The sequence below is a fragment of the Suncus etruscus genome, chromosome X (assembly GCF_024139225.1).
Source record: "Suncus etruscus isolate mSunEtr1 chromosome X, mSunEtr1.pri.cur, whole genome shotgun sequence".
Lineage (NCBI taxonomy): Eukaryota > Metazoa > Chordata > Mammalia > Eulipotyphla > Soricidae > Suncus > Suncus etruscus.
Genome location: NC_064868.1, coordinates 44,800,845 through 44,820,532, shown reverse-complemented (window position 1 = coordinate 44,820,532; position 19,688 = coordinate 44,800,845). Strand labels below are relative to the sequence as shown.

The following is a 19,688-nucleotide window of genomic DNA, read 5'->3' as shown; positions in this document are numbered from 1 at the left end:
GCCTACTATAAATAGGGGAAACTGTTAGCATAACTACAAATTATTTTATGTCTGTAAATATAGTACTATAATAAGTAATCACATATTTTGATATCAAAATGGAACAGGAGAGATTGGGCCAGATGGAATATAGTTAAGGAAACTGCCTATAATTTTTCCATTCAAGAAGAAAAGCACTCTTCAATATAGCTTCATGATTTCATATAGTGTAGTGCTAGGTTTGGTGCAGAAATTATAAAACCGTAGGGAATGTACTTTTGTTTTTATCTAAACAAAATAGTGATTATTCTCAAATTCTGTCCATTTTTAATGTGTACACATAGGCATGAGAGTCTCAACATTGCTCTTGTGGCCTCCAGGAGATAATGAGTTTTACCCAGAGTGGGCAATACTGCTTGGGGTAGAAAGAACACAGTATAGTAGCCTTGGAAGCAGTTAACGAACACTCTCTGTTAACTTAAAGATCATAGATTTACAGATGCGAGCTGAGTAATTATATTTTTTCTGAAAAGGGGAGACAGGTTCAATAAGTTTGGGACCTCTGGGTCATGATCTTGATCCTTGTACATAAGTTTCTTGGACTTTTGTGCTTCCCATAAATTTTACAGCTTAGTGGAAGAAGAGGGAAGAATGAATGTGTACATTCCTCAGACCCTTGCTTTTATTGACCAGTACCAGACCACACCCTAGGGTGGGAGAGGAATACCAAGTAGGGAATAATCCAATTATACCCTCACCAAATCACATCCTAGGGTGCGTATGAATATTGATTACTGTGGGACCAGTAACCCAACACTGAGTGTGTGTGGCAGTACTAAAAGAAAAAAAAACCTTACACGGCTTATATAGTTATGTGATCTTGACTATGCTTTCTGTTTCCTCATTGATAAAATACCCACCTCATAGAGTTGTTAGGATAGCAAATTGACAGTAATAAGTGCTTAGACCATTGAAAGACATAAATTTTTGATTTTATTATCACATAATTGTCTCCTGCATACTTACTTCAAACCTGACCTTTCCACAGTAGTTGAACTCCAGAATGTTAATGATTATTTCTGGTTAAATTTTATAGCCATTACTCTCAACCTTCTCCAACTAGTCATCATGCCTTGAATCTGTTTATTACCTTAACTAACTTGTAGTCTTGATTCATCAATTTCTATTGATTTCTCTTTGTCAGATTTTCTGGCTTATTTTTGTCATTCTAATTTTATGTTGTCTGATCTGCAGCCATTATTCTTTTTTTTTTTTTTGGCCACACCTGGTGACACTCAGGGGTTACTCCTGGCTATGCGCTCAGAAATGGCTCCTGGCTAGGGGGACCATATGGGATGTGGGGGGGGGGAATCGAACCATGATATGTCCTAGGTTAGCTTACACAAAGAAAATGCCTTACCGCTTGTGCCACTGCTCAAGCCATTATTCTTGTTGAAAAAAATTAATGAGAATTAATAAATCAGAAAGGTAATAATGTTATCTCTTTTGCTTTATGTAGTATACTGTTACTTAACCTTGGTTCTTCTTTACCTGTCTCTCTTCTACTTCTAAATATGAAAGTGTCACATTGGATATTATTCATCCTCAAAGAGGTTGACTGTTAGCATGGGATAGTTTAAATGTAGATATGGCAAGTGATCCTTATGCCCAAACTGTTTTCTATGCTGATCATGTTATTAGCAGTTTTACTTTTCTTTTCTTTTTTTCTTTTTTATTTTTTGAGCTACACCCTTTTGATGTTCAGGGGTTACTCCTGGCTAAGCGCTCAGAAATTGCCCCTGGCTTGGGGGGACCATATGGGACGCGGGGGGGTCGAACCGCGGTCCTTCCTTGGCTAGTGCTTGCAAGGCAGACACCTTACCTCTAGCGCCACCTCACCGGCCCCAGCAGTTTTACTTTTCAAATTATAACATTTACAATAGTTTTCCTGTAGTATCTGAACTTCAGAATAACACTGTAGGTTTTGTCTTTTATTATTCAAAACATGCCAAAGAGGCTTTATAAAAACTTCTGGTTTGATATTATGAAGAATGCCTTACCCTTTTAAATCATACTAATTTTTTGTTCACAGCTTCCACCCAATTCCATATAACATCCTTGATAAGAACTAGATTATTAAGCTGAAGAATAGAGAATCTCCTGGAAGAATGAATAAAGTTTTGAATTCCTGTAACCTCACAAGTGTGAAACAAGATGATCTGGAATATCTGAACAAACATCACTATTAGGACAATTGAAATGATAACCAAAAGGCATCCCAAAAACAAAAGGCCAAGTCAAGGTAGATTTACAAGTGAATTCTTTGAAACCTTTAAAGAAGAGCAACTGCCAATCATTTTCAGGCTCTTCTAGGAAATTGTAGAAAAATAATCACTTCCAAATGGTTTCTATGAAGTTATGAAGGTAAAGAAGTGGATCAAACACTCTTGAAATTCATTTGGAACAATAAACATCCAAGAATAGCTAAAACAATCATTGGGATAAAGAAGATGGGAGGCATCACATTCCCCAGCCTAAAATTGTACTATAAAGCAGTAGTCATTAAAAAAACATGGTATTGGAATAAAGACAGATCCTCAGATTAGTGGAATAGATTTGAATATAGTGAGACTAATCCACAGGTTTACAAACAATTACTTTTTATAAAGGAGCAAAAATACAAAGTGGAGCAAGGAAAGCCTCTTCAACAAGTGGTGTTGAGAGAACCAGTCAACTACATGGAAAATAAATGAACTCAAAGCTCTTCTTAACACCATGCAGAAAGGGCAAATCAAATGGATTAAAGACCCTGATATTAGACTTGGAACTATAACCATAGAGCAAAACATTGGCAGAACACTCCATGGAATTGAAGCTAAAGGCATCTTCAAAGATGAAATAACACTATGCAAGCAAAGTGGATGCAGCGATAAACAACTAGGACTACATTCGACTGAGAAGCTTCTGCACTTCAAAGGAATCAGTGACAAGGATAAAAAGGCTACCCAAGGAATGAGAGAAACTTTTCACCCTATACAGATCAGATAAGGAGTTAATAGCTAAAAAGTAAAAGGCACTTCTAGAATTTAGCAAAAAATAATAAACCTTGGGGCTGGAGCTGTGGTGTGGAGCAGTAAGGCATCTGCCTTGCTGGTGCTAAACTTGGATGCCATATGGTTCTCCAAGCCAGGAGCAATTTCTGAGCGCATAGCCAAGAGTAACCCCTGATCATCACTGGGTGTGTCCCACAAAAAACAAAACAACAAAAAATTAAACCTTATCCAAAAATTGGGAAAATAAATGAATAGACATTTCCTCAAAGAAGAAATATAGATGTCCAAAAGACACATGAAAAAATGTTCCATATCACTAATCATCAGGGAAATGCAAATCAAAACAACAATGAGGTACCATTTCATACCATATGACTGGCATACATCACAAAGAACAAGAAAAACCAGTGCTGATGCATTTGTGGGGAGAAAGGAACTGTCATTCATTGCTGGTGAGAATGCCGACTGCTGCAGTCTTTTGGAAAATAGTATGGTTATTTATCAAAAAACCTATAAATTCACCTTTCATATGATCCAGCAATATCAATCCTAGGTATATACCCTACAAACCCAAAAACTTTATACAGAAAAGTCCTATGCATCCATATCTTCATCACAGCTCTATTTACAATAGCCAGAATCTAGAAACAACCCAAGTGCCTGAGAACAGATAAGTAGCTAAAGAAACTGTGATACATCTTCACAATGAAATACTATGCAGCTTTTTGGGAAAAATGAAGTTATTAGACATGCTTATGCATGAATGGATATGGAGATTATTATGCTGAGTGAAATTAGTCAGAGGAAGAGAGATACAGAATAATCTCACTCATTTGTGAGATATAAGAAAAATAATAGCTACTATGATAATAATACTCAGAGATGATAGAGATGAGGATCTGGAGGACCAATCGATGGTAGGAAACTTGCCACAACAAGTGGTAGGTGCCCATCAAGACAGTGATGGTTGAATCTGATCATCTGGATAAGAACTGGCTGCTGAAAAAAATAAAGTCATACTCACCCCTAAATGCACCAGCAGTATAATATACCACTATTTCTTCTTGCAAAGGTATACTAAAAAAGGGGAAATTTTACATATCAAAAAAAAGCTCTGATGTACTAGGGATAGGAACTCATATACTTTACAATACAGGGGCACCTCCCACCTTGAATATATGTCATGTGGTCCCAACTTAGACTCCCTCTGATTAGACAGTGACCATCCAACCATGAAGCCTAGATCTCAGACATAGAACTGACACAGTTTTTCAACAGCTCCAGGAACCAAACTACCTTTGGGACATTCTTAATACTGCTCTGACACCAATATGCACCAGTTTTGATATGACATCCTCATAATGAGGAAATGGCAACAACTTGGTCTAAGAGCAGGTTGTTTTAGCTCACCTCCTAATGATAAGATGAATTCGGAAGACATGTCATTCTTTGATTGGTACAAAAGCCAGCTTCAATATCTACAGAAGACTGACTGTGATAACCATGACTTGGCAGAACTTATCCTGGGACCAATAAAAAGAAACCCTAGTCTAGGTCTTGGTCTATGATCTGTACAACAACCAAGATCTCTAACTCCAGAGGTCTGACTGAGACAACTGCAACCAAGCAGATCTTCTGGAAACATAAGGAAAGATGCTATCCTATGCTCCATCCTAGGATCAGGGCAAAAACCAAGATCACCAACTACAGAAGGCTGATTAAAGCAACAATGATGGAACAGAACTCCTAGAACCATAAAGAAAGACTCCATCCTAGGCTCCATCCTTTGACCTGTGCAAATACCAAGATCTCTAGCTACAGAGGCATGATTTTATCATCCATGATGGAGCGGAAAGTTTCCAGACACCACCAAATGACCAAGGGGGGAGTAAAAGAACTTGTATGGAGCCTGTAGTTATTCCCATGACAGTATACTTCAAGTGCGGTAAAACCCTGTATCTCTTCCAGTGGTCGGCAACCTTTTTTTCCAACTGAGCCAAATCTCACCAAAACCACAATTGAAATTTATTTTGAGAGCCACACGGGCCGCGCACTGACAGAAGCTAGGATCAGAGTCCTGACTCCTGGAGCGGCTGCCCGACACACAGAAGAGCCAAATTAAAAGTGTAAAGAGCCACATGTGGCTCACGAGCCGCAGGTTGCTGACCACTGTGGGGCCAAGGGAATTAATTACCTTTCTAATTTCCCCAATAGTTACTGTGCCTCTGCAAGGAGAAAAAGAGAGAGAAGCACAACTTTTTTTGGTTTTGTTATTGTTGCTGTTTGTTGCTTGTTCTTTTTTCCATGAGTTTTCTTTCTTTGTGCTACTTTTTTTTAATTTCAGGACCGTGGTTATTGTGTGGTTGGTGTCTTTATTGCTGTGGTGCTTTTCAAGTTTTTCGTTTGATAATTTTTTAAATTTTTTTTAGTATTGTTATGTTTTTTCTCTTTTCCCTTTCTTTTAAATTAATATTTATAGCCTCTAGCAGGACTCCTGCCATTTTTTGTTTGTGTGATTTTTGCCCTATTTTATTTTTTTCTTTCCTTCAAACAGAACCACATAATTTGAACCATCTTGTTCTGCCTCACAAACTGAGAGGAAAATAATGGAGGGTACGAAGACCATACATTGAACATTAAGTAGAAATAAAAAATTGATCAGACTTAAACAACAAATCCAAAGCCAACAACAACAGAATCGACACTCAATCTACAACATGCTAGACACAGAGGGAACCACTTAAACTAGCAACACAGGGGGTAAAAGAGGGGATTATGCAATGCATGCTGGGAACAAGGGTGGAGGGAGGACAACACTGGTGGTGGGAATGCCCCTGATTCAATGTCACTATGTTCCTAAAAAAAATTACTGTGAAACATTTGTAATCCACTTTGGTCAAAATAAAAATTAAAAAAAAAAGTCATATACATGGTGCTATCCATAGTATCAAAAAATGGAGAAAGAAGAAAAGAGAGAAGTAAAAGGCTTATCCCAGACGCAGGTGGTGGAGGGAGGGTAGGTGAGAGGGAACTGGGCAGATTGGTGGTGGGAAATGTGCAGTGGTGAAGTTTGTTGTATATTGTATAACTGTAACTCACAGACAACTTTATCTGAAAAGAAAACTGTATTATGAACAACCCTGTAACAATGGTGTTTAAATAAAAAAATAATAACTTTTTAAAAAAGAATTGAGAACCTATTATTTTTTTTTTGGTTTTTCGGGCCACACCTGTTTGATGCTCAGGGGTTACTCCTGGCTACGCGCTCAGAAATTGCCCCTGGCTTGGGGGGAACCATATGGGACACCGGGGGATCGAACCGTGGTCCTTTCCTTGGCTAGCGCTTGTAAGGCAGACACCTTACCTCTAGCACCACCTCGCTGGCCCCTGAGAACCTATTATTACAAAATTTAGGGAGAAATAAGGAAAAGCTAAATTAAAAGCAAAATGTAATTATTTGTATACTTTGAAACTTGATGTTAAAGGTTTGGGAAAAATATTCATGCTGCTTTTCTATTAATAACAACTGATTTGGCTGGGGTTAGATGAAAAAAAAGTAGTCTCATAGAGTCCTACTGATGGGTAGGTGCAAAACTGTGGATATTGGTAAAGGGATTCGTGTTGGAACATTATACAGCTGAAACTCAATCATAAGTTTGTATTTCATGATGTTTCGATTAATTAAATGAACAGAAAAAACACTATGCCTATAATGTATTTAGATTTAGATTAGCCAAAGTATTAAAAGTTTTATTGTCAAAAATTATTAAAGGTTAAAAGTTAACCTTAGGTAAATGGGGGATTTCATCTTTTTAGGTAGAGAAGTCTTCATGTTACCATAGATCACACTCATCCATTCATCATTCACTCTAATTGCCTTTTGTTCCTATCTAATAAGGTATGTTGTGTGTTTGTTTTGCAGATCTAAAGCGTGAAGCCAGTATCTGTCATATGCTGAAACATCCCCACATTGTAGAATTATTGGAGACATATAGCTCAGATGGAATGCTTTACATGGTTTTTGAATTGTGAGTGTATATTTAATATTCTTCAGGTTTAAAAGTTACATGCAATATGGCTTTGAACAGTTGCTTTGGACACTTTTCTATTAAAAGTTAATAGTAATTGTGAAATCATAGAGATAGATAAAAGGTATGGAACACATACTTTGCATGCGAGAGGTACAGCTTCAGTTAACTGCAATATATGGAGTGCTAAGCTCTAGAACATTGCTGGTTTAATCCCCCAAACATGGAATTTAATAATACTTTTGAACTGCTCTGTTTAGACAGGCTCAAAGTAATAAAACTGAGAGGTTTATCTTAAGATTCACAGTTTCTAAAAAAGCAAAAGTTGTATATACTTAATTATCCTCAAATTTATTTTTGCAGACTTTTTGGAAGAGGCTAAATATAAATTTAGGAAAAATTGAAAGTCTCAAAATTAATAATTTTACCTGTAGGATTGGTGACAATGTATGGAATAGAAGTGGAAAATCTATGTAACAACTTTCAGGCAACTAAAAACAAGTAATACTGGACTAACTTTTATCTTTTGATGTAATCACCATATTGCGATATGAAAGAAATTCTAAAAGCTAGAGGGGTAATACAGTGAGTAGGAATGCTTGTCTTACACATTGCCGACCCCGAATTAATCCCCAGCATCTCTTATGATTTCCCAAATTTCTCAGAAGTGATTCCTGGAGAGAGAGCCAGTAGTAAGCTCTGGAAGAAATTCTGTAGATATGTATCTTGATTTCAGTAAGCCAACTGACCTCTTTCTCACATAATTTTAGTTAAGATGGAAAAATAATGAGCAAAGGGTAGTACAACTGGATAGTTTGAGAGCTGCTTGAACACTTGTGTCCAGAGTGATTATCTAAAAGTTTAACCAGAGGTGGGGGAGGGGCAAGGCACTAATACAGGGTTAAGGCATTGCACATAGCTGACTCTACTATTAAATCTTATTCTGTTCAAAATTTAATCAGTGACTTTGATTTTGGTCTCTCACAGGTGATAATCAAGTTTTTGACCAGGACTAAAAACATTTTAAACTCTCTTGGGGATGTATCTGCTTTTGAGAGCATTTATGTGGTTGTTGACTACACCTATGAAAGATCAGTTACTCTTGAGCTATTGCCCTCAGTCTATTTCTTTGATGCCTGATTACGGGCCTTCTTCATAGAGCAAGTTCCTAGCAAGGCAGTAGGCTTCATTAGGGCCAGCAGGAGGGCAGAAGAAAAGATGAGCAGACAGATGTCGTGTAACCTAATCTCAGAAATTGTACTCCATCACACATGCTGTGTTCTAATCTTTAGAAATAAGACTCTAGATCCAACCTCCACATGAACTTCATGAAGGAATTAGTACATGAATTCAAGGGATAAATTTTCATATTTGATGATTATTGGGAGCCATGTCAGCAGCTGTCCTCAAATAGAGAGCTAGGCAATACATTTCATATCTACATCAAAATTTAAGATTCTTGTACAAGGCTGTAACAAAGGAAGCTAACAAAGAAGGAGAAATTAAAGAGCAGTTAATATAGAGACTCTTTCTTTTTTTGTTTGCTTATTTTGGGGCTATACCCGGCAGTGCTCAGGAATTACTTCTGGCTATGCACTCAGAAATCGCTCCTGGTTAGGGGGACCGTATGTGATACTGGGGGTCAAACCCAGGTCTGTGCCTGGTCTGCCACATGCAAGGCAAAATCTGTACTGCTATGCTATCTCTCTGGCCCTGAGACTCCTTTCTTCAAAGACAAATATAAGTACAAGAAAGATTACTGTAAACTTACTTGTGCCTGCTCATGTGAAAAAAAAAGCCAACATTTTAGTTAGTTGTTGCAGCATATTAAAAAGCCTGAACACAACCTTCATCTACATTAATTAGAATTCTGTAATACTCAGAATCATACACTCACATGTTTTATACACTGCTTATTCTCCCTGGAGTGCTTCTCATAACCAGCACACTGGCTCACTTCCAGAAGGTGGTAACCAGAGTGAAAAAGAGCTTGAAAATTCTGACATCACAGCTTTCAAAATCTTGGCTGGCAAACCTGCTGAAACAATTTCAAAATTTTCTACCCCTTCACATATTTTAAATTTATATGTAAAAACATTAATTGTGAAGATATAAACTTCAACATTTTTTATATTATTTTACATAATCTCCAAAATTGAAGAGCTATAAATTTATCTCATTCAGTTTATGGAAAATGTCTGCAATGTGACTTGAAATGCCAAAGTTAGTCAACATTATTGATCTGGTCAGCCAATTCAGATTCTCTGTCAGAATAAAATCTGGCTTCATTTTTCAAATAAAATTAAAGTGTAAACAGACACTCTGTGCCAATCACCTTGCATTTGATTTCTCATTCTAAAGTAGATATGGCCTGGCCATAAGTTTTATCTGAATCAAATAGAAATGCTCTGCATAAGCTGCAGCAGAATCTGTGCAAAGAACCTGAAGATAGGAACCAGAGAGGGCTTTTTTTTTGGGGGGGGGCACACCGGTTTGATGCTCAGGGGTTAATCCTGGCTAAGCGCTCAGAAATTGCCCCTGGCTTGGGGGGACCATATGGGATGCCCGGGGGGCGGGGGATCGAACCAAAGTCCTTCCTTGGCTAGCGCTTGCAAGGCAGACACCTTACCTCTAGCGCCACCCCAGAGAGGGCTTTTAACATCCCTTCCAGCTTCAAAGATTATTTAATCACTTTTCAGATTTAATTTTGTATCTTAGTCAAGAAATTATCTTACTGACCATTTTATTCACTAAGAAACTTGGCAGGGGGGCGGGGAGTTTGAGCATCTACTATAATGTTGAGCATGGAAAGCTGTACTTAAAATTTTGCCTTCATTTCATCATCTTTGCTCTTTGTTTCAAATTGTAAATGACTGTTAGAAAGAAGACAGTCTTTAGTACTCTGACTTTGGCCAATTCTTTTCGTTTCTTAACTCAGTTTTCTTACTTTTAAAATCTTTATTAGGTTATTAAAGCTAGATAAGAAAACTGTGAATTTATTTGAAAAATGGTTAAGTGCTCTAGAGCTATAAATTATGTCTAGTGGATTTATTGGGTTAGTTTAGTTTCTCAGTCGACTCCAGGGGGAATTTAAATAGCTAATTGTATGTGATTTTATTGTGATTACAGTAATTCATCAGTGGCTTTATATTGAGATGACAGATACCTGGTTATAATCCCATATTTACCAGTCACCTAATTCCACTGTAACCCTTGCATCACTAGAGTGTAGATTTGTATTTCAATTTTTAAACGTTTTATTGTGGAAATTTTCACGTAAAAGACCTATTCCTCCTGTCACTCACTGAATAGTCATTAACATATTGCCATTCTTGTTTTATCATTTCCTGGTAACTTTTTCCTGAATATTTCTAAAGCAATAATAGTCAATTACATAGTCTCCAGTTTTGATTTCTTACAGATAAGAATATGATAAAAATGACTATAATATTACTATCATGCATAGGAAAAGGATTAATAATAATATCATATTATGTTCAGTTGACATTCCTTTTCTGAATGAATATGAATTTTAAAGTATTCTAAATTTAGTATTGTTTTATTAGCTCGTATTTCTTTTTTTAATTTTTATTTTGATCATATTGGCTTACATATCTTTCACAGTAGTATTTTAGGTACATATTAACATTGAATCAGGGGAATACTCATCACCAAATTTGTCCTTCCCAATTAGCTCATATTTCTAAAATCAGTTTATGTATCTTATTTTTCAAAAAAGACCAACCAAGTTATAAAATCATTGGGTTTCTTCATCACTTTTTATGAGTTCTCCCCTATAGTTGTTCTTATGCATTTTTGGCATGTTCTTTGATCTCATGGATTTAAAACAAACTAATCAAAAACATGAGTGTGGGCCAGAGAGATAGCACAGCAGTAGGGTGTTTGCCTTGCATGCAGCTGACTTAGGAGGGAACCGGTTCAATTCCTGGCACCCCACATGGTCCCCAGCCTGCCAGGGGCGATTTCTGAGTACAGAGCCTGGAGTAGTCCCTGAGCACCGCTGTGTGTGGCCCTTAGACCAATCAATCAATGAATAAAGATTATTAAAAAATCAGTTGCTTTATAATTTAAAATCCCAAATCACGGGGGTGGGGGGAGGGTGCGGAGAGAAAGCAAAGAGGTAAGGCTTTTGCCTTGCACATGGCTGACCCATGATGAACCCGGGTTCGGTCCCCAGCTTCCTATATGGTCCCCTGAACCTGCCAGGAGTGATTTCTGAGCATAGAGCCAGGAGTAACACCTGAGCACCTCTGGGTGTGCCCCCAAAATTATAAATACATAAATATATATATATATATGAATGAATGAATGAATAAATAAATAAATAAAATCCTGTAGATTAAAGTGCAAAGCAGAAAGTTTGTGTGTGCCTCCATCTACTGACTAGGTAAGAGACTGCTTATATTGTTGCAGTGTGGAAACTGCTAGACCAGAATGATTTTCAAGTTTCTGGTGATTCTTATCTATGGTGCTCAGTAGCTCATTTTCGGGTTTATGGACTATCTGCATCCTTTCCAACGTTTTCTGATGTGCTGCCAATTTGTAGTCAGGGAAAGGGAAAACAGATGAAGTAAGGTTCACTCTTCGATGGCTACTTGGAAACACTTTATAATTAGTGGAGAAAGACTTGAACTAAGCAATGTATTTAAGTTATTAGTGATTTTCTTAATGTGGTTGCCATATAATTTCTACATGGGCTTCTAGCTAGCTCCTCTATGTTTTCTTAAAACCTGAAAAAGGGGGCCGGGCGGTGGCGCTAGAGGTAAGGTGCCTGCCTTGCCTGAGCTAGCCTAGGACGGACAGTGGTTCGATCCCCCGGCGTCCCATATGGTCCCCCAAGCCAGGAGCAACTTCTGAGCGCATAGCCAGGAGTAACCCCTGAGCGTCACCGGGTGTGGCCCAAAAACAAAACAACAACAACAAAAAAAACCTGAAAAAAATCATGGTTCAACCATGCTATCATATTAGAGAATGCTTAGAACTAACTAATATCCATTTAACTACAAATGTCTTGTAAGTTGAACACATATCCATTTATAGTAAATCACAAGAATAGAATTTTATAGCTGAAAAAGTTTCGAGCTATAGACTTCAAATTTACCTTTGAAAAATTCTGTATCACTTTATTAATAAGTGTATACCCACATTTCAACTCCATTTGCTCAGTATCATCAAATGCTGAGTCCTAAAAAGGGAAGTGGAGGTCAAGAGGCAACAATATTTAAAATTTGTGTTGCCATTTTTCCTAATAAACTCAGTAGTTTATAGGAAATCTGCTAGGGGTTTTTATTAGATATATTTTGGAATTAAACTTACATTTGGATCTGTCTGCAGCAATTTGCTGAGATTATTTTGCAATTTAAGTTCAGTTCTGTAGACAGGGCTATGTTGTGTAACCCCCTCAATTATATGTTTATTTATAAGTAACACAGTTTGTCTTGAATAGTCTAATTACTTGAGAGTTGAGCTATAAATCTGAGAATGTCTGGCCAAGAAATTTTAATAACCTTATTATAGAATGACTAAATTTATAACATTGAGATTTATTAATAGGATCTTAAAACATCTGACATGAAAACAATAGTTTTATCTTTCAAGATAATAGTAGCTGTTTTTGGAGGTTTGGCTTCTTAAGGACACACCAAGCAGTGCTCAGGGGTTACTCCTGGTGGTGCTCCAGAGACCATATGAAATGCTATGGATTGAACTTGGGTCCGCCACATGCAAGGCAAACAATTTACTCACTGTGCTATGTTCTGACCTTGTAGGGTTTTTTTAGTTCATAAATACAGTAGGTCAAAAGATCTTTAATGTATTTTTAAAATTTAATCTTCTGTGGGGATTGGTATTTATATGTGAGGATGAGAATTTTTTTGAAACTCACATGTACATGATAGTGTGGAATTCATTGTCACTTATTATCAAACTTGCCACTTAAGTAAAAATAGATTTGTGTCAGATCAAGTAAAATGTAACAATTTAATTTATATGCTAATCAATACATATTTTTAGTTAATCCAAATTATTTCAATTTTTGTTCTCATGTGTAAATTACGTGCATTACATTCGCTTTGCATAATCATTTTGTGTATATTAATTTGGCATGTATTCATTGAATACGTCCTTATCTGTGGTATAATAGCTTAAAATATTTGGTCCTTGAAAACATTAGAAATTTGATACTTAAGATAATTCAGTATGATAAGATATATGAAAGTACCTCATTAGGTGCCTTGTAAGCTTTTAATCAAAAACATATTGAAAGAAAAGGTTTTATAAATTCTTTAAAATCAAGACTTTCTCTTGACTATCTTCACCACCATATTGAATCTTTAAAATGAAGAAAAGTGCATTCTAGTTTTAAGAGTTGTGTGTCAGGGCCAGTGAGCTACTATGTGGTTATGGTGGTTAAGGCATTTGTCTTACATGCAACTAACCCAGGTTTAAGCCCTAGCATCACATGTTCCCCAGGCAATACTAGAAGCTACCCCCAAGCATAACCAGGTGTTGCCTACCCACTTCATCACCATCTATAAAGAGCTGTTTTTCACATTCCCCAAGCCCACTCCGTGTTTAACACTTCACTAAGAACTCAGAGGAGTCAACCTATACATATGTAGACTTGTTCACAGAGATGTTTTATTGCTGCAGAATATTGAAAGCACAAAGAAAAGTTGAATGGGTAGAAAGTGAGTGGAAACTGAGCACAGACTTCCAAGGGTTCTTCGTTCAACAGAGAGTTGTGATAACACATGTGCTATATTGCCAAACAGGAAATTTTATTAGGACTTGGTATATCAGGTTTTATGGGAAATTGTGGATCTCCTGTGCCTGGCATGCCCCAAATTCCATACTCTCAGGAAGAAAGCAGGTAGTGAGGATCAATCATATTGTTTGCAAAATTTAGATAATAGTAAATGTCACCTCTGGTTCGACAGAAAGGAACTACCATGAAAGCAAAGTTCCCAGACTCCATTTTAGGGTCAACCATGCAAACAAGTTTCAGGCCTCTCAAAGAGGAGTAGCTTTGATCTGTTCTGTTAACTCTTTTTTTTTAATATAATTTTTATTTTGATCATAGTGGCTTACATATTGTTGACAATAATATTTTAGGTACATATTTACATAAAATCAGGGGGGATTCCCATACCAAATTGTCCTCCCTACACCTCCGTTTTTGTCCTACCTCCCATATCCTCTTCCTTCACCCCCAGGGTTGCTAGAATATGTGGTCTCCTCTGTATCTAGCCTACTACTTAGTAGTCTTGCACCTGTTTGGTCCTGGTGCCTCCCTTATTTCCCCCTCTAACTGTGGGGGCAGGACTAGCTAGTTCAAGTTACGTGGTTTTCTGTTAACTCTTTATTAAACAAGTTGAAATAAAGATAAATAGAAGATGAGGTTTGGAGTTGATATTTCCTGGCTCTTCAATTAGAATATGATTGCTTATAGAAGTCATTAAAGCATTGAATTTGGCTTTTAATTTTTTAACTGTAGCTATTTTAAACATCTATTGAAAAAAGCATTTTGGTAGCAAACTTTTATATAAAACAAATCCATGATTGAGTTCCAGTATAGAATAATTGACAATAATTTCCTCAGATAGATGCCTACTTTCTTAGGAATGTGCTCTTAATTTTTTGTCATATATAAGTTAATTTTAATACATTAAAATGATTTTGAGTAAATGTGTATTCATATAAAATCTGTAGAAAATTCAGGTCACTTTTTATTTCAGAGAGGTTTGTTTATTTCAAAATTTAAAAATGTGTAATCTTTCTGTGTGTGAACATCTTTACAAATTTAGAACTTAGAGAAAATTGTAATGACAGAAATATCATTTACAAAGGTTAATCAGAATGAACATTTTAGAACATTTCTTCTGTTTGTGCTCATTATCATAATGGCACTGAATTAAAAACATTTATATGTAAATTTGTTTCCTCATTCTTTTAATATTAAAATATTGATGTACTTTTCTATGCCATAAGATATTTTTAGATATAACATTTTAATGGCTGCATTAAGATATCTAAAAAAGGGCCAGAGCAATAGCACAATGGTAGGACATTTGCCTTGCATGCAGCTGACCCGAGAGGGGCCTGGGTTTGATGCCTGGCTTCCTAAAAGATTTCCCTGAGTCACGAGCAATTTCTGAGCACATAGCCAGAAGTAACCCCTGAGCGTCACCAGGTATGGCCCAAGAATCAAAAAATATCTAAAATATGTGAATATCTATATTTAATTTAATTTTCTTGTAGTACTATATTTATATTGTTTTCTGATTTTTTACTGTTAGATATAATATTACAGATAATATATATCTCATATTCCCTGATTATTTCTTTAGAGTGAGGTTTTAGAAGTAGACTTTCTGGGTGGAAGAGTACATGAATACATACAAATACCTACATCACATATAGCTTTTAACCTTTGTATAGATTATCATAGTAAGAAAAATGCATACACATATTTATAGAGTTAAAAGAATAAATGTAAAGAGAAAAATATTAATTGCAGTCTAGGTCAAGAAACAAAAAGGAACTGGTAAGTTCATACAGAAGATACTTGCACCTTACCAGGAACAATTTAACTATATGGGATATAGAACTATTAAGAGCACCATATAGTACTGAGCACCACCAGGAGTGATTCCTGAGTGCAGAGCAGGAATGAACCCTGAGCATTGCCAGGTGTGGCCCTCAAACCTAAAAGAAAGAAATAAAAAGAGTTACCAAGTCCTCAATAGCCTCTTTTTCTGTTTAACTTTTTTCTGTTTTGCTTGTCTTCATTTTCTGAATAAAGAACACCTATGAAAGAAAAACAGGAAGCTGGGGTTGTCTTACTGTGTCCATGGCTGGAATGGAGCCAAGGACCTTAGGAGAGCTTTTTGTTAGAATTAGCTAAATTCCTCCAATCTACCAAAGGAACTATTGAAGAAAAAATATATCCTCAGGGGCCGGGAAGGTGGCGCTAGAGATAAGGTGTCTGCCTTGTAAGCGCTACCAAGGAAGGGACCGCGGTTCGATCCCCCAGCATCCCATATGGTCCCCCAAGCCAGGGGCAATTTCTGAGCACATAGCCAGGAGTAACCCCTGAGCGTCAAATGGGTGTGGCCCAAAAACCAAAAAAAAAAAATATATATATCCTCTTTCTGATCACAACCCCTGAACATTCCCAGGAGTAAATTTTATTGAGTCTTTATTTAGATACTTTTATATATTTACCATTTTAAATAGATTTCCTTGGGGCTGGAGAGATAGCATGGAAGGTAAGGAGTTTGCCTTTCATGCAAAAGGTTATCAGTTTGAATCCCGGTGTCCCATATGGTCCCCCGTGCCTGCCAGGAGCAATTTCTGAGCATGGAGCCAGGAGTAACCCCTGAGCACTGCCAGGTGTGACTCCAAAACCACAAAAAAATAGATTTTCTTAAATAGTTTTTAATTCATTGTTATTTGACTAAGCTATTTAAATGTAATCATGTAATATATATTCTGTTAGGTTTAGGGTGATTTGAGTCACACCCAGAAGTGCTATCTCCCTAGTACCAATACTCTTTTTTTTTTAAAATATAGGCTTGATAGGTGGCACTTTGCTTGCAGCTGACCCCTTTTTGATCATGGGCACCACATATGGTCCCCCATACACTGTTGGACTGATTCCTGAGCAAAGAGTCAGAAGTAAGACCTGAGTCCAAAATGTCCTCCTTTCCATCTATTTCTTTTAATGTTGTTTCAATATTCAAGGTTCTCACACTTGGTTACAGTTCTTGCACACACTTTTAGCTGTAATATTCCTGAGGGTGAGGTGTCACACATGGTTGTGGAGCTTTCGTACATTGTTGTGGTACTCTAGAGATGGCAGTTAGGAATATCAAATGGGCAGTGGTGCCTACAAGGCACTTAGAAAGTGTGGTAGTGGTGGGAACTAAACTCAAAGTCTCCGCTTTGTGATGAGGACACTCTACCACTGAGTGTCACTCTGCTCCATCCCACCAACATATACTACTTCATCCCCCAATATATACTTTCATGATCTGAGATTGAGTTATATTGCTTTGTTACACTCATTCCTTAATTTTATCACTATGTAAAATTGGAACAAGCAGATATTCATATTTCATTTGCCTTAATGTTAATATTTGGGTTATTTTAGATTTGGCTGTTCTGAACAATCCACTGAAAGTAATCTCATGGGTCTGGAATATAGCTCAATAATGGATCACAATCTTCACTTGTGTGAGGTTTATGTTAAATCCCTAGCACGTAAGGAAAGGCTAGCATGCAAACCCTTCCAGGTTCAACCCCCAGTACCTCATGGTCTTTTAAGCCTTGTCAGGAGTGAGCAGTGACAGCATAGCTAGGAGTAAGCCTTGCAACACCAAATGTAGCCCCCCAAACAAAAAAAAACAAGAATATTAATAATAAAAGGGGAAGAGAAGACACTTGTATGCATATCCTGGCACCCTTCAGTACATATTCATAATATGGTATAGACCTAGGTAAAATAGTTTAGAATCTATACAATTATAGATTTCCTAGAAAAAATGCCAAGCTACTTTCTAAATATTTACAGGGGCTGGAGATATAGTACAATTTTTAGGGCATTTTCCTTGCACACGGCCAACCCAAATTCACTCCACCCCAGAACCACATATGTTTCCGCCCAGTACCACCAGGTGTGGTCCACAAAAAAAAATATTTATAAGCTGGTTAGCACTGTTTTTTCTGGGAATTCATTAGTTTTAAAAGACTTGTCCTGATTGTCCTTGCTAATAATGTTGGTTTTATAGGGGGAGGATTTGGGGCTGCATTTAGGGCTCCCCGGGGGGCTGTTCTGACTGTTCTCAGAGTGACAGTGGTGCTTAGGGAACTACATGCAGTACCAGAAACCAACCAGGGTCAGCTGCAGAGAAGACAATTTGAAAACAGGGTGAGCTGCAGTCAAGACAAGCTTGTAAACCTCGATGCTGTCTCTCTATCCCCACCTTAGTGTTGAACTTTTATACTCCTGATTGTTATTTGGATTGTACACCCTTGGAAATACTTGGTATTGTCATATTTTGCATTTTAATCTTGATATGTAGTAAAATCTTGTGGTTTTTGCTGATTTATCTACATCAGTTTCTAACTAGTGATTTCTTCATTTAATCATATATTTTGATTAAGAGAAGGCTTTAATTTTAATATATTAATTTCAATATAGTATAAATTTAATATAGTATAATTTCTGTATCTGTTCTTTGTTTTTAATATATAAAATATTTAAGCACCATGATTACAAGCATGATTATAGTAGGTATCAGTCATAAACAGAACACCTCCCTTCACCACTGCAACATTCCCTCAACCAATGCCTCCCCCTCCATTCTTCTCATCCCTTGCCTGTATTTGAGACAGGCATTATACTTCTCTCACTCATTAACATTGTCATGATAGTTGTTAGTGTAGTTATTTCTCTAACTGTACCATACTCTTTGTGGTAATATTCATATTCTCAGCCATTCCTTCCGGCCCTCATCTCTAATGTGTCTGGAGATTGTTATAATAATGTGCTTGACTTTTCTTAAAAAACATTTATCAATGAGACTATTCTGTCTCTATCTCACTCCCTCTGACTTACTTCACTCAGCATAATAGATTCCATGTACATCCATATATAGGAAATTTTCATGACTTCATCTCTCCTGATAGCTGCATACAATTCCATTGTGTATATGTACCATTAATTAGCCATTAATCTGTTGAAGGGCATCTTAGTTGTTTTCAGAGTCTGGCTATTATAGATAGCACTGCAATGAGTATAGGTGTGAGGAAGGGATTTTTGAATTGTATTTTTGTGTTCCTAGGATATATCCCTAGGAGTGGTATAGCTGGATCATATGGGAGCTCAATTTCCAGTTTTTTGAGGAATCTCCATATTTTCCATAAATGCTGGACTAGATGGCATTCCCACCAGCACTGATTGTTCTTGTTCTTTGTGATGTGTACCAGTTTCTGTGGTGTGAGATGCTGCCTCACTGTTATTTTAATTTTCATCTTTCTGATGATTAGTGATGTGGAGCATTTTTTTATGTGTCTTTTGGCCATTTATAAATCTTCTTTCAGGAAGTGTCTATTCTCCCCATTTTTTGATGGAGTAAGATGATTTTTTCTTGTTAAGTTCTGTTATTAACTTCTATATTTTGGATATTAGCACCCTATCTGATGGGTATTGGGCGAATAGTTTCTCGCTAATTTCTTTGAGGTGCAAAAGCTCCTTAGCTTAATATAGTTCCATCTGTTTATCTCTGCTTTCACTTGTTTGGAGTGTGCTGTTTACTCCTTGAAGATGACTTTAGTCTCAATGTCAAGGAGTGTTTTACCTACATGTTGTTATATACATTATGGATTCAAGCCTGATATCAAGGTCTTTAATCCATTTGTATTTGACCTTTATGCATGGTGTTAGATGGGGTCCGAGTACACTATTTTACAAGTGGCTAACCACTTGTACAAACGCCACTTATTTAAGAAGCTTTCCTTGATCCATTTTGCATTTCTTGCCCCTTTTTAAAAGATTATTTGATTTTATGACTGGGGAACATTTTTCTGAATACTCAAGTCTTCC

General features: G+C 36.8%; 1 protein-coding gene across 14 annotated transcripts in view; it reads left to right on the top strand.

The window, feature by feature from the left end:
- CASK (calcium/calmodulin dependent serine protein kinase) overlaps positions 1 to 19,688 on the top strand; it is a 515,778-nt gene that overhangs the window by 236,543 nt on the left and 259,547 nt on the right. For all 14 annotated transcript variants that reach the window (XM_049767194.1, XM_049767195.1, XM_049767192.1 and 11 more), the window contains exon 3: positions 6,955 to 7,060. In XM_049767194.1, coding sequence (XP_049623151.1) covers positions 6,955 to 7,060 — 106 coding nt within the window. The remainder of the gene's footprint in view (positions 1 to 6,954; positions 7,061 to 19,688) is intronic.